The sequence below is a fragment of the Trichechus manatus genome, unplaced genomic scaffold (genome assembly GCF_000243295.1).
Source record: "Trichechus manatus latirostris isolate Lorelei unplaced genomic scaffold, TriManLat1.0 scaffold00091, whole genome shotgun sequence".
NCBI classification, from domain to species: Eukaryota; Metazoa; Chordata; class Mammalia; order Sirenia; family Trichechidae; genus Trichechus; species Trichechus manatus.
The window spans coordinates 1162317-1175473 of record NW_004444027.1 but is presented as its reverse complement, the minus strand read 5'-3'; the positions used below and the strand labels follow the sequence as shown (position 1 = coordinate 1175473).

Genomic DNA, 13157 nt, shown 5'->3' with positions numbered 1-13157 from the left:
CCCAGCACACTACTATATCCTCAATACCTGGGTACCTGGCAAATAGTAGACACTCAGTAAGCATCTGCTGAATGAATGAAGGAAACCTGTCAGACACTATTCCAGAACGACTGTCACTCTTCAAACATGAACCAGAATGCATTTCTTATTTCACCCACTTGTACCCATGAGGAGGTACAGAGAACTGCTCTATCTTCAATCGGATGAAAATGTTTACTTGCATATCTTCACTTCTTTAGCTTTTGTGGTTTCAGGAATGAACCAAGCATCGGCTATAGTGACAAATCTCTGGGAAAACCCGCCTACTAAAAAGCTTGGAAAACCCAATGCTGTTTTCCCACGAGTGGCGCTCTCTGGCCACAAGCCTCAGCCGTGGATGCCCTACCTCTGCCGAGTTCCTCTGACTGCTCTCATAGGGCTTGCTTTTGGGGGGAGGTGGAGGCGGGAGAGTAGACGTCATCAGACCATCTGTCTGTAAAGATGGGGAGCCTAGAAATGATACAAAGTAAATGAAAGCAAGGAGAAAAATTTAAGGAATCTCATAGAAATTCTGCTTGCCATTTTAATGCCTAAACCAACCTGGCCAATCAAACTGCTAAAGTTAGATTCTGTGGTTTCTGTGGACAGGATGAAGAAGACTTTTTATTCCATGTGACAAATGCAGCATCTTTCATTCACCAGAAGGTTTCACAAGCTTCACAAGAAGTTCTGAATTAAACCCCCTCCTCCAACTTTTTTTTGTTTAGGGTTTTACTACTAAGCTAAGGATAAGAATATATTCTCGAACTTGGGGTATTACTCTGTTCTCTGATATATCCCCAAATGCTTAGGAAAAATGCCTGACACACTGCAGATACTCAATAAATACTGGTTGATTAAGCTGGATTTTTGTATTTTTATCATTTAGAGTGTTACCTGATTAATTCCTGGTTGACCACTGTCTCCCATCTGGCACCGATAGATTTACCCCTCCATTATGCCTTTGTATTATGAGTACCCTGTAATTCTTTTCAAGCGTTTTTTTTATTAGGGGTACCCCAACGCAGATAGTATGTAGTATATGGATGGAATGGGTCCATTTCTTGTCTTTATTTTAAAACCTTTCCAGTATAAGCACAGGGCTATCTATTCGATAGTGAGTTCATAAGTACTTGCTCTGCCATTTTTGGTCCTAGTCCTACTCTACCTCATTTACACATACACATTTAGAATAGGACAGTTACCCTTTGGATAGATAACTAGACAGATCAACAGCCACAATGGACTCAAACATACCAACGATTGTGAAGATGGCACATGACTGGGCAAAGTTTCATTCTGTTATATATAAGGCCACTATGAGTCAGAGCCAACTCTATGGCAACTAACAACAATTCAAGGGCTCCTTGTCAAACTCCAGTCTAACTGTATTTTACCAGCTACCACTGAATTGGAAACCCTGGTGTCGTAGTGGTTAACAGCTACATCTGCTAACCAAAAGGTTGGCGGTTCGTATCCACCAGGTGCTCCTTGGAAACTCTATGGGGCAGTTCTACTCTGTCCTTTAGGGTCGCTTTGAGTCGGAATCAACTCAATGGCAATTTTTTTTTTTTTTTAAACCATTGACCTGAACTAACTTTACAACAGTCACATATACTTTATAGCTGGTTTGGTTAAAAATTGCCCAGGTCCATAAACATACTCCATTCCCTAGTAAAAAGAATACAAGGGCTATAGGAAAACTTACTTAGGGTCCTGGTGGCTTTAGGAGTGAGTGGTGGTGGGCTCAAGGGTGTTGACTGAGGAGGTGAAGAACCATGAAATGGTGTTAGCCGACTGTCCACCAGTTGGAGACTCTTTGGCCTTTGTGCTTTTTTGGATGGGCTCTAGTACCAGGGGGAAAAACACAGCAAAACATTCTCATGGTAAGAAACACTGAGCTCAACAATGCTCTGAACAACCTTGTCTACTGAGCAGAAACTTGCAAAAGGGCGTAACTCCAGGAGCCACTTTCAAGCTTACCACACTGACATATAGTGAGCTCCATGGCAAAGACACTAACTGGGAATCACTGAACCATAGATTGCTTTCTGGCTGGTTATAGGCTTGATTTTGGCCACGGCTGGACCGTGTCATTTAGGCTGAAAATAAGCCACCTGATTCTCAGGGAAAGTTGGTCTGCCACATTTAACAACTTGATGTGGCTTGTGGAAAAAAAGGACTCTCTTTTTTTAAAGTTAAAAGAAGACAAATGACAATGTTTGGACTGACTCATGGAACATACAGCTGAGAACCACAACTCCAAGCATCAACCCACATTATTACATTGTGGGTACAAGATCTTGCACAATAGTGATTTAGAGACTCAGATTCTCTGTACGTGCTTTCTTACACAGTCTGAGTTCTGACACCTACCACTGACTGCTCTGTCCCGAGACAAGCCACAGCCAGGCTTCTATCTGTGCAGGGAACAGCAATATGCCTGGCTACAAGGGAGGCAGTGGCAAGCCTCGGGTGCTTTTTTTTTTCTCTCTCTCTCTTTTTTACCATTAGATCATCTTCTGGCGCTTTCTCTGCAATGACTTGGGACTTGCTCAGGTTCCAGTCTTTTCTCTTGAACTTGCTGATCCGGTTCTCGCCGTCCTCTCTGACAGGCAGATCTTCAACTCTGGCACCTGACGAAGCCCTGCGCTCAAAAAGTGGCTCCAGGATTGACCTAGCAGCCAAATACAAGGACAAAAATCATAAAACACTGATCACCCCACAGTCAAAATTCACTCCAGAAGGAGCAGCAGTTATGATTCTTCAATCAAAATCTTTTTTTTAATTTAATTTTTATTATTGTGCTTTAGGTGCAAGTTGACAGCTCAAATGAATTTCTCATTAAAAAACTGATACACGTATTATTTTGTGACACTGGTTGCAGTCCCCACAATGCGACAACATCCTCCCCCTTTCCACCCTGGGTTTCCTGTGTCCACTTGTCCTGTTTCTGTCCCTTCCTGCCTTCTAATCCTGCTTTTGGACAGAAGCTGCCCATTTGGTCTCGTATATCTGATTGAACTAAGAAGCACATTCCTCACATGTATTATTTTTTTGTTTTATAGTCCTGTCTAATCTCTGTTTGAAGAGTGCGCTTTGGGAATGGTTTCAGTTCTGGGTTAACAGAGCTTCTGAGGGCCATAGTTTCAGGGGTTCCTCCAGTCTCTGTCAGACCATTAAGTCTGGTCTTTTTATATGAATTTGAGTTCTGTTCTACATTTATCTCCTGCTCTGTCTGGGACTCTCTGTTGTGTTCCCTGTCAGGGCTGTCACTGGTGGTAGCCAGGCACCATCTAGTTCTTCAAGTCTTAGGCTGGTGAAGTCTGTGGTTTATTTGGTTCTTTAATCCTTTAGGCTAATATTTTCCTTATGTCTTTGGTTTTCTTCCTGTGACTTCCCTCTCAGGTTCTACACTGAATTTCCAACTGCCAAGTGAACATCTCAAGATATAAATGTACAGAGATGAGACCACCAGAGAACTGGAAGAAAATATTAGTGAATATTTATCTTATCCCAGGGAAGAGAAGATCTTATTAAACTTAAAAGCAAAGACAGAATCCATAAAGTAAAAGATTAACTGGCAGCTTTATACAGTGGATAATAGCAAATACTCTAGATTCAGACAACCTGTATTCAAATCCTCCCTACACTTACTTGTTGGGTGACCTTGGGCAGATAAGCTTTCCATGCCTCAGTTTCCTTATCTGTAAAATGGGGATAATAGTACCTACTTCCTAAGTTTGTTATAAAATGCTTAAAACATGTATGTTTGCTAATTACAATGACTAGATTTTCAAGCATCATACTAAAAATTGAGTCAGTCAAGAATCAGTACAATTTTTAAAAACTGTCAAAGGATACAAACAGGTATTTCATGAAAAAAGAGGTCCAAAAAAAAAAAAAGAGAGAGAGTTAGCCTTATTAGTTATTTGCCCTGGTGGCACAGTGGTTAAAGTGTTTGACTGCTAACTGAAAGGTCGGTGGTTCGAATCTACCAGCCGCTCCTTGGAAACCCTATGGAGCAGTTCTACTCTGTCCTATTGCATTGCTATGAGCTGCAATCAACTCGATGGCAATGGGTTTGATTTTTTTTTGGTTTAGTTATTAAGTACATAAAAATTAAAATAAGATATTTTGGGGGGAATAATTGGGCAAAGACATTTTTAGATTTCATTAAGGAAAATTCACATATAAAAGTAAAAACAAAACAAAAACATAACCACAGTCCCATCATCATTCCTAAAGATAAATTATAATCCCTTAATTTCATCAAATATCCAGTCAAGGTTCAAATTTCCCTGATTCTCTCATAAATTTTTTTATACATGATTTGTTTGAATCAAGACCTAAAGATTCACTTGCTTTATTTGGTTGGTATGTTTCTTAAGTCATTTAGGAATTTTAATCTCTAATTCCCCTTCCTACAGCCCAGGCGGCTTTTCAACAGTGACCTCTCATATCATTCATCAGGACATGCTGCAGGCAAGCTAGAGGGAACAGTCTTCATTACTGGATGTTATTTACTTTCAGAGTACAGAAACTGTGTTCCAGCCATGTTCTGGTCACCAGGCAAATGCTAGTCCATACAACCGCACCCAGGGCTCAACCTGGCAAAAGAACATCATCTCTGCACTCTCTCCTGTGACCCAGGAGGGCCCTGTCACTTGAGAGATCAACAGACTGTCCCTGCTCACCAGTCTGCACTGGGAGTTGGGGGGTAGAATGTGGGTTGGAGAGAGGAGACAGATATTGGTGTGTTCAGTAGTGCTGTTTCTTTGCCTTGTGCTTTTGAGACAGGCTTGCCCAGTTCTGCTGAGGGGTGAGTCTAATCCTTAAGTAAGAGCATAAGGTGCTGATCTTTTATCCCAATGAAAGTCTCATTTAAAGATTCTGCCATCTTAATTTTCTCATATTTGGGAGAAAAACATTTTTGCAATCTTCTCTAAAGATACAGGATCAGAAAGCTCCAGGGCAGTGTGGTTAAGGAACCATCAGAGTCACAACGAGAGTCCCTAGGTGGTGCAAACAGTGAAGCGCTTGGCTGCTAACCGAAAGGCTGGAAGTTCCAGTTCACCCAGAAATGCCTTGGAAGAAAGGCTTGGTGATCTTCTTCTGAAAAATTAGCCATTGAAAACCCTATGGTGCACAGTTCTACTCTGACACACATGGGGTTGCTGTTTAAGTCAGAATTGATTCGACAAGAACCGTTTTAACTGGAGTCACAATGGAAAATGCTTCTAGGCTACAGTTTTTTTCTTTTTTTTTAAATTTTATTTCAAACCATTCTCTCCTTTTCTAGATTATCTTTTATTGTTTTATAAAAAATGACTGCATGTCTGAATTTTCAATTTTTTGATATTTTCCAATTATGAGTATTTAGTACTTAACATTTAAGGGGATTCCATTCACTATTATTTATCTTATTAAATCTGTACTAATTTAAAAAAATCATAGGACTAAATTCCAAAAGGACCCTAATTACTCTTAAAATTAACTAAATAAAACAAACCGAATCACCTCAAACAGTAATTGGTCAGAGGGAAAAAAACCACCCAGGATTCTGCCGGATCAGTCATTCTACTGCCTGGGAGAAGGAGTGAAGGTAGACTGCAGGGGCACTAGGTCCACACTCACGAAAGGTGAGTTTCACTAAGACCTGACTTTGAACTAAACTTTCCATAACGTAAGTGTTATGAAGTCCTACGGAGTTCTGCTTTTTTTCTTATGATGACAACTTCCATAATTTTTCTAGAATATCACCTTTTTTTTCCCATAAACTTTTGTTTTGGGGCCCTACTTCGCTGGTGGGCTAAGTATGTACTTGGCTGGCCTGCTGTGTAATCTATCTCGGGTTCCTTTAATACAATGCACTGTGTTTCATAAAGGAATGTCCTCTTTCTGTGCCACAGCCTCCCACTTGCCAAAGAAGATGCATACAATCTACTTCTTGCCAATACAGAATGGGTAGCTTATAGCGTATACCCAACAATCATCATGAAAGTATTAAATACTGTGCTATAACATGGATAATGGGAGAATCAGGGTCATTAGGTGTGAGCCAGTTTATGAGTTGCTTGAAAGAAATATCCTGCATAAGTGTTAGAAAATATTGCCAATGATTTCTTCTACCCACAGGGGAAACTTGGGTGAGACAGCCATCTAGCTGAGGTCACAGCCTGGAGGTGACCCCACTCCCCTGCTCTCTGCCTACTGTTTTAGAGTATCAGCAATTACAGTGTCTTCTGATTTTCAATAATGCTTCAATTTTTTTTTTTAATTTTTGAATGAGACAGAGCTTAATGAGGAAAACAGTCTTACTGAACAGAACCTAACTTGTATGCTTTCCACATAGTCTTTAGTAAGTATATGTTTAAGGCATTAAAAAAAATTATAGAAGAGAAGAAATACACAGCTGAATCAGGTGTTACTTAATATCTAGGAATTCAAAGGGTACAAATAGTGTTACTACCTAAGATAGGTAAATATATGACAAAAACAATATGATATGACCCCTCACTCAACATGCTGTGTATAGCACTGCATATAGGTACTCCTCTTACATCAAGAATTGTAAAAAAGTTGTTGATCCTCTGACTAGGTAATGTATGACTTGTGAGAATGCACCCTAAATAAATAATTGGAAAGCCGTATGTGCAAATATATTTGCTACAATTATTAATAATGAAAATGTATTTTATATTGATATAACCTAAATATTTTTTATTAAAATTAATAACGAATTATTATGATGAACTGTTTAGAAACAATGACATACGTTAAAGATTATATAGTAGGAGAAGAATTAATTATGGCACGTCCATATGATGCAATGGTATATAACCACCAAAAATGATAATAAAAACTGATAATAATTATATAGCAACGTGGAAATGCATATGACAAAGGAGGCTAAAGAAAGTACCAAACCATATCTATACTATAATCACCACTATGTAAAAGCAAGTATGCCAATGGAAAAGGATAAATAAGAAATGTTAAACATTTGATTTCTAGTCACAGGGCCATTCTGGCAAGTTATTTTTCTGATATAACCACTGCGCCACCAGGGTTCCTTACCAGTGTTACAGAATTAAACATTTATGAATAAATGATAAGTTATCTGACTTGACTTCTATTCAACATTATCTTAAAAACTTAATGATGTGTAAATACTCATCATATATATGTATTAAATTAAGCAATAGGTTAGAAAATGGTATATGCAATGCTTTTCCATTTTAATAAAATGTATATACACCCACTCCTCACTTATTGACACGGTTAGGTTCCAAAGACCAGGTCATTACACGCAAATCAGCGTTATGCCAAAAATGGAGGGTTTTTTCCCTGTTTTCAGACCACCTATCTAATTTTTTTATTTACAAAATATGATCATAGAAATAATAACAGTAAGATTTACCGATGTGCTTATCGTTGTGATGAGTCCAGTTATGGACTATTCCTCTGTTGAGAAGGAGGAGGAGACACAGCTGGATAAAGCCAGGCTGTGTGACTGGGGGGTCCACAGCTTAACCACTTCACCTTCCTCCTGTGCTGGGTCACAGCTTCCCTTGTGAAGCTGCCTCCAGGGCTCCACTCCCAACCCTGCAAGCCCTGTATTCACTACCCCGGATCCTGCTCGGCCCTCCGGGCCTGGCAAGTCATCGAGCCTCTGGGCTTCCTGCGAGGATGCGGGGAGCCTGGCCATGCACCCGGCCCCAACAAGGTGGAGGCTTCAGTTCAGTTTGGCTCACTGTGGGATTCATTAAATTCACGTTTCTTCCAAACACCCTCTTCCAATGGCTTCTTCTTTCTTCCCTTCCCACCCCACAGCAATTTTGAGCTGCAGGGCCTCGGGCCACATAGGAGCTAGGAACCCAGAACAGGTGCCCGCTGGCTCGGTGATGCCTTTGTATCCACTGGAGCCGTGACCACAGAGGAGGCCAGCCCCGTGCAGCAGCTCGATGCAGAGCACCTGTCCGCAGGAGGGAGCAGAGGGTGCGGGGCTGCTCAGTCCAGCTTCTGGGAGGCTGCTGGAGACCCTCCTCAAGGGAGGGGACCATGCCCGCAGCCTCGTTAATGTGCAAAAATAGTGGGTTTTTTACAATTGTCGTAAATGTGAAATGTCGGATAACAAGACAGTCGGTAAGTAAGGAGTAGATGTATACTTTTTTGTTATTATGTAACTAACAGTTTAGTGATATAATACAATATCTCTGAGTGACAGTTTTAAGGATTTTTTTCTTCTAAAAGTACCTAGTACTTTAAATTTTTCTACATAAATATATATTAATTTCAAATTAGTAAAATATTATTCAAAAATAGTATCTTTAGACAGAGAAGAGGACACCTATATTCATTCCTTTAAAATATCTTTAATTTGAACATATGGAAATGCACCCTATGTTTTGGTACAACATCAAAAAGATCCTCTAAAATTAGTCCATAAGTTTAACATCATTCTAATAAAATAGCAATAGGACTGTTTGGGGCTAGGAGAAGTCTATGATATGGCACTAAACAAGTTACTCCAAAAGTTCATATGGAAAAACAAGTGAGAAAAAGTAGCCATATAAATTCTGGAAGGGGTAGCTGGAAGTAAAAAACATTTTAAATCTGTAGTAATTAAAACTGCTTGATACTGGTAGGTGAATAGACAGGTTAATTGAAAAGAAAGTCCATAAATAGACTAAAATACATATAGGGATTTGATATTTGGTAGTTTGCTCACTAAATGTTACAGGGAGAACTGGGCAGCCATCTGGGGAAAAAAATTAAGTTGGCTCCATACTTTACACCTTATCCTACAGTAAATTCTAATGAATCACATTTAATTGTGAATAGTAAAACCTTAGAAGGAGAAGAAAAACAAATAGACCTTTTTTTGTAATCCTGGAGTAGGGAAGGACTTCAATTATGACATAAAATCCAGAAGTCACCAAATAAAAGATTGATTCATTTGACTGCATAAAAAAAATCAGCATAGCTAAATTAAAAAATTAAAAGCAAAGACAATGACAAATAAGGAAGTGGTGGAAAATATTTCAACTCATATCATAGGCAAACAACCAACAATCCACTAAAAAAATGGTCAAAGAGTATTTGACCACATTTCACAGAAAATAAAATACAATGGCTCCTCAACAAATAAAAACATGCTTAACTTCACATAAAATAAGAGAAATGAAAAAATAAACAAAACCTTTTTTCACCTATCAGACTGGCAAAAACTAAAAAGACTGATAATATACTTTGGTGGGTACCCTGGCACTCTTATGTTGCTCAGGTATTCTTATATGCTACTGGTGGGGAAGTAAATTGTAAAATCATCTCTATGGAAGTCAGTTTGGGAATAATTTTCAAAATTGCAAAAATGTATCTCTGACAAAGCAACTTCACTTCTGGGATTTTTCTCATACTGATACATTTGTATATATGCAAAAAGGACTTATGTTTAAGGTTACTCATTGCAGCACTGCTGGCATAGTAAAATATTAAAATCAACTAAGTGTCCATCAGTAGGCACTGGTAGAATCCATTATGGGACGGACATACAATGGGAGGCTCCGCAGCAGAAAGAAAAGAAAGTACTTTATGTCCTGACACGAAGTGAATTTCAAGATACAGTAAGTGAAAAAAGCAAGATAAAGAGAGCATTGTATGTTAGCATTTGTGCAAAAAAAGTGTGGATGACAATGTATATTTAGGTATTGCTTGTGTAAATACAAAGAGCCACTGCAAGGGTACCAAGAATCTGGATGCTAACATCAGTTGCCTCTGGGGATTGATACTAGAGACTGAGAGTAAGGGACTGAAGGGAGATCTTTCATAACATACCTTTTTGTACCTTTGGAATTATAGATCATGTGATTTCATTACCTTTTCATAAAATAAATAAAAATTATAAAAAATATTTTAAAAAACTGAAATTATGAAAAATTTAGCAATGACTATAAATGAACATGAGAAAAATAAAACAGTATGTGATAGGGTGGTAGAAACATGGGTAATTTTTTCCCTTGTTTCAGTTTTAGTAACTGTTATTATCATTATGTAAATATGTAATTCCTCATGAGGAAGACAACGAGAATGACCCAAAGGCTAGTAACCCATGTACTCTGAATTATTTTTCTCATGAGGGTGATGCATCTACATTGACCACGTCTCACTTTGGTGACCAAGGCAAATTCAAACATTAATAAGGCGCTACTCCATCCCTTCTGGGGATCAATGATCAAACTCTTACCCATCAGATCCAGGTCTGGAAGGTGCATTATCAGATGAGGTTGAAGAGGTGGAAACCACAGAGGAAGTCACTGAGGTGATGGACAATCTCCGCAGAGTGGACGACATGATGTAGGGTAGCACAAGAGACCCTGTGCGGCCTTGCTTCCTCTCAGTCAAGTTGGGAGGCTGAAAACACACAACCCCTCCTGGTTAGCTGGGCTGGAATTCAGCCAGCGTGAACTAGCACAGCTGCACTGATTGTTGATGGCTAATGCCCATTCGGCTTGGCCGGCACCCCACTCTCATTGATGCCTGTGCTGCATCAGTTGTTAAGTATGTCAAATATCACCTCTTAGTTATAGACACAACTTAGGTTTTGAGAGCCAGGTTTGATTACTGGCCAATGCACCTCAAGCGCAGCCACTACCTGTCTGTCAGTGGAAGCATGCATGTTGTTGCCATGCTGCTGAACAGGTTTCAGTGGAGCTTCAGACTAAGGCAGACTAGGAAGAAAGGCCTGGTGATCTACTTCTGAAAATCAGCAAATGAAAATCCTATAGATCACAACAGTCCAATCCCATTATGCATGGGGTTGTCATGAGTTAGGGGCTGACTTGACAGCAGCTAACAAGAACAACAACCCTATATCTAAGACTAGAGAAAAATACATAATTTTCTGCCAGACACATGAGAAAGAAAAAAATAGTATGTGCACTACTTGCCAATAAAATAGCAAAACTCTCTGTCTGCCTCTCCAGTTTGGCTTCTTTCGACCTTTTGAAAAATGGAATATTGGCCTAAGAGAGGAATGTTTGGAGTCAAACTGTAGATCTGAAGCTTAACTTGGTGACCCTCAGGAAGAGAAGGAACACACATCTTTCACAAGACATGTCCCCAGGAGGATTACCCTCACATGCTACCACATCAAATTCATTTGTTAATACTGGGCTGGTTTTATTAACAATTAGGCTTATTAGGTCAAAGACACAGTCTTTGCCATCTAGGAACTTGCATACTAAAGACAGATGTTTCTAGAAAAAAACTCTTAACTAGCAGCAGGTTAGGAGGCAACTTATTAAGAAGGCATGACTACAGAACGGAACAACCAGAATAGAAATAATGAGAATGTTCATGCATTGTGATTAATGTAACCAATGTCACTGAACAATCTGTGTAGAAGTTGTTGAATGGAAACCTAAACTGCTGTGTAAACCTTCACTGAAAACACAATAAAATATTATTAAAAAAGAAGAAAGCATTACTAAACACTCTGATGTCTGAAAAAAACTGTCAAAAAGATACTCTGGAAAAAATGGTTGTGCAGATGGATGTATGGAAATAAGGGAGAGGAGAAAATGGAAGGAAACCCAGAGCCTTGATTTGAGGAAAGAAAAACTGAAAATCAGGGTGCAGGAATAAGATAGTTGAAGAAAGCAGGGTGAACTCAAGTGAAAAAATAGCAGATAAATGAAGCTGGACTCAATAATATATCGTTGGAGAGAAATGGTTAGCACATGCATCCCTCCACTGAACTCGGGAGGAAAAAAAGAAAATTGTAACCATGAGAAACATGTTAGAACTGTAAAAATTCATGAAATAAGCCACATGCATTGTAAAATCTAATTCACAATTCTTCCTGTCCTTCAAAGGTGTGAAGACTAAATTTTTCATCAAAATAGAAAATAAAGATTAGGAAAAACTATAATAATTGGGCTAGATAGGACAAGGAGAACCAGTGTCTAAGATTAGGAAAACTTCAAGTTCTAGAACAGTGGTGCTCAAAGAGGGGTTCCAAGACCAGTAGCATAAGTATCACCTGGGAACTTGTTAGAAATGCACATACCTGGGTCCTACCCAAACCCTGAGAAGCCCTGGTGGCTCAAAGGTTAAGTGCTGGACTGCAAACCAAAAGGTTGGTGGTTCAAACCCACCTGGCAGGCTCTGTCAGAGAAAGACTTGGCGGTCTTTCTCTGTAAAGATTACAGCCAAAAAAACCCTATGAGGCAGTTCTACTCTATCACATGGGGTCTGTATTAATTGGAATTGACTTGATGGCACCCAACAACCACCCAATCCTTACTGAATCAGAATCTCTGGGGATGGAGATTTCTGTGTTTTCACAAGCCCTTCAGGAGATCCTGATGCTCACTCAAGTTTGAGAATACCTACCTAGTACAATGATTGTTCAAGATCACCAATAGCAGAATATGCCCTCTTCCTTCTGCCCCAAGTATATTCATACCATACCTATGTTATTATGACTTGCTTGGCATCTGAAAAACTTAACAATATCGGAAAAGGTAAAGCAGACAAGAAAAAGCATGAAGGCTATTTGGACAAAGCCTACCAGAGTTATAACCCCATAGAGCCTTTCTACTTTCTCCTTGAGTTCCTGGAAGCAAGAAGACAACCGTTCATGCAGTGGCTTTAGCTGCTCTGTCAGTTTCTCCCCATGGATGCGGATCCCTTCTGTCAGCAGAGGCATCTGGAAAGGAGAGCATAAAAAGAATGAAATATGTTCGGGAAAGGGGGATGACTGAGATTTGGAGGTTGGGAAAGAGTAGGCGCTGGGGTGGACAGGTAATCTGGCAGACAGAGCATTATCCAATGAGAATGCTACTTCTAAGTTTAGGGTTTGTGAATTGGACTCACCTGGATCAGTAATCCAGAGAAATACACATACTAATGATAACAACAGGCCTAGACTATGCAAGGGCTGAAAGATAAGGCAAATCCAACCAAGTCCTGGGGCATTTCTCTGGGTGAGCAACTAACAGGTGTAGTAGGCCTCAGACTGAATTTGATGGTTGCATTTTCTACCACTGATCACTGATGTGGTGAGAGAGAAAAATGACGCCAACATCTGTCAGCTGGAAACACAGGCCAGGAAACCAATTTATTGACTTTAA

The 13157-nt window shown here is 39.5% G+C and overlaps 1 protein-coding gene across 1 annotated transcript in view; it reads right to left on the bottom strand.

Annotated features, from left to right (window-relative positions):
* Positions 1 to 13157, bottom strand: part of DOCK5 (dedicator of cytokinesis 5) — a 218797-nt gene that overhangs the window by 5752 nt on the left and 199888 nt on the right. The window contains exons 41-45 of the mRNA XM_023736758.1: positions 12596 to 13006; positions 10268 to 10434; positions 2527 to 2695; positions 1727 to 1865; positions 386 to 489 (exon numbers count right to left, since the gene is read on the bottom strand). Of these exons, the coding sequence (XP_023592526.1) occupies positions 386 to 489; positions 1727 to 1865; positions 2527 to 2695; positions 10268 to 10434; positions 12596 to 13006 (990 nt within the window). The remainder of the gene's footprint in view (positions 1 to 385; positions 490 to 1726; positions 1866 to 2526; positions 2696 to 10267; positions 10435 to 12595; positions 13007 to 13157) is intronic.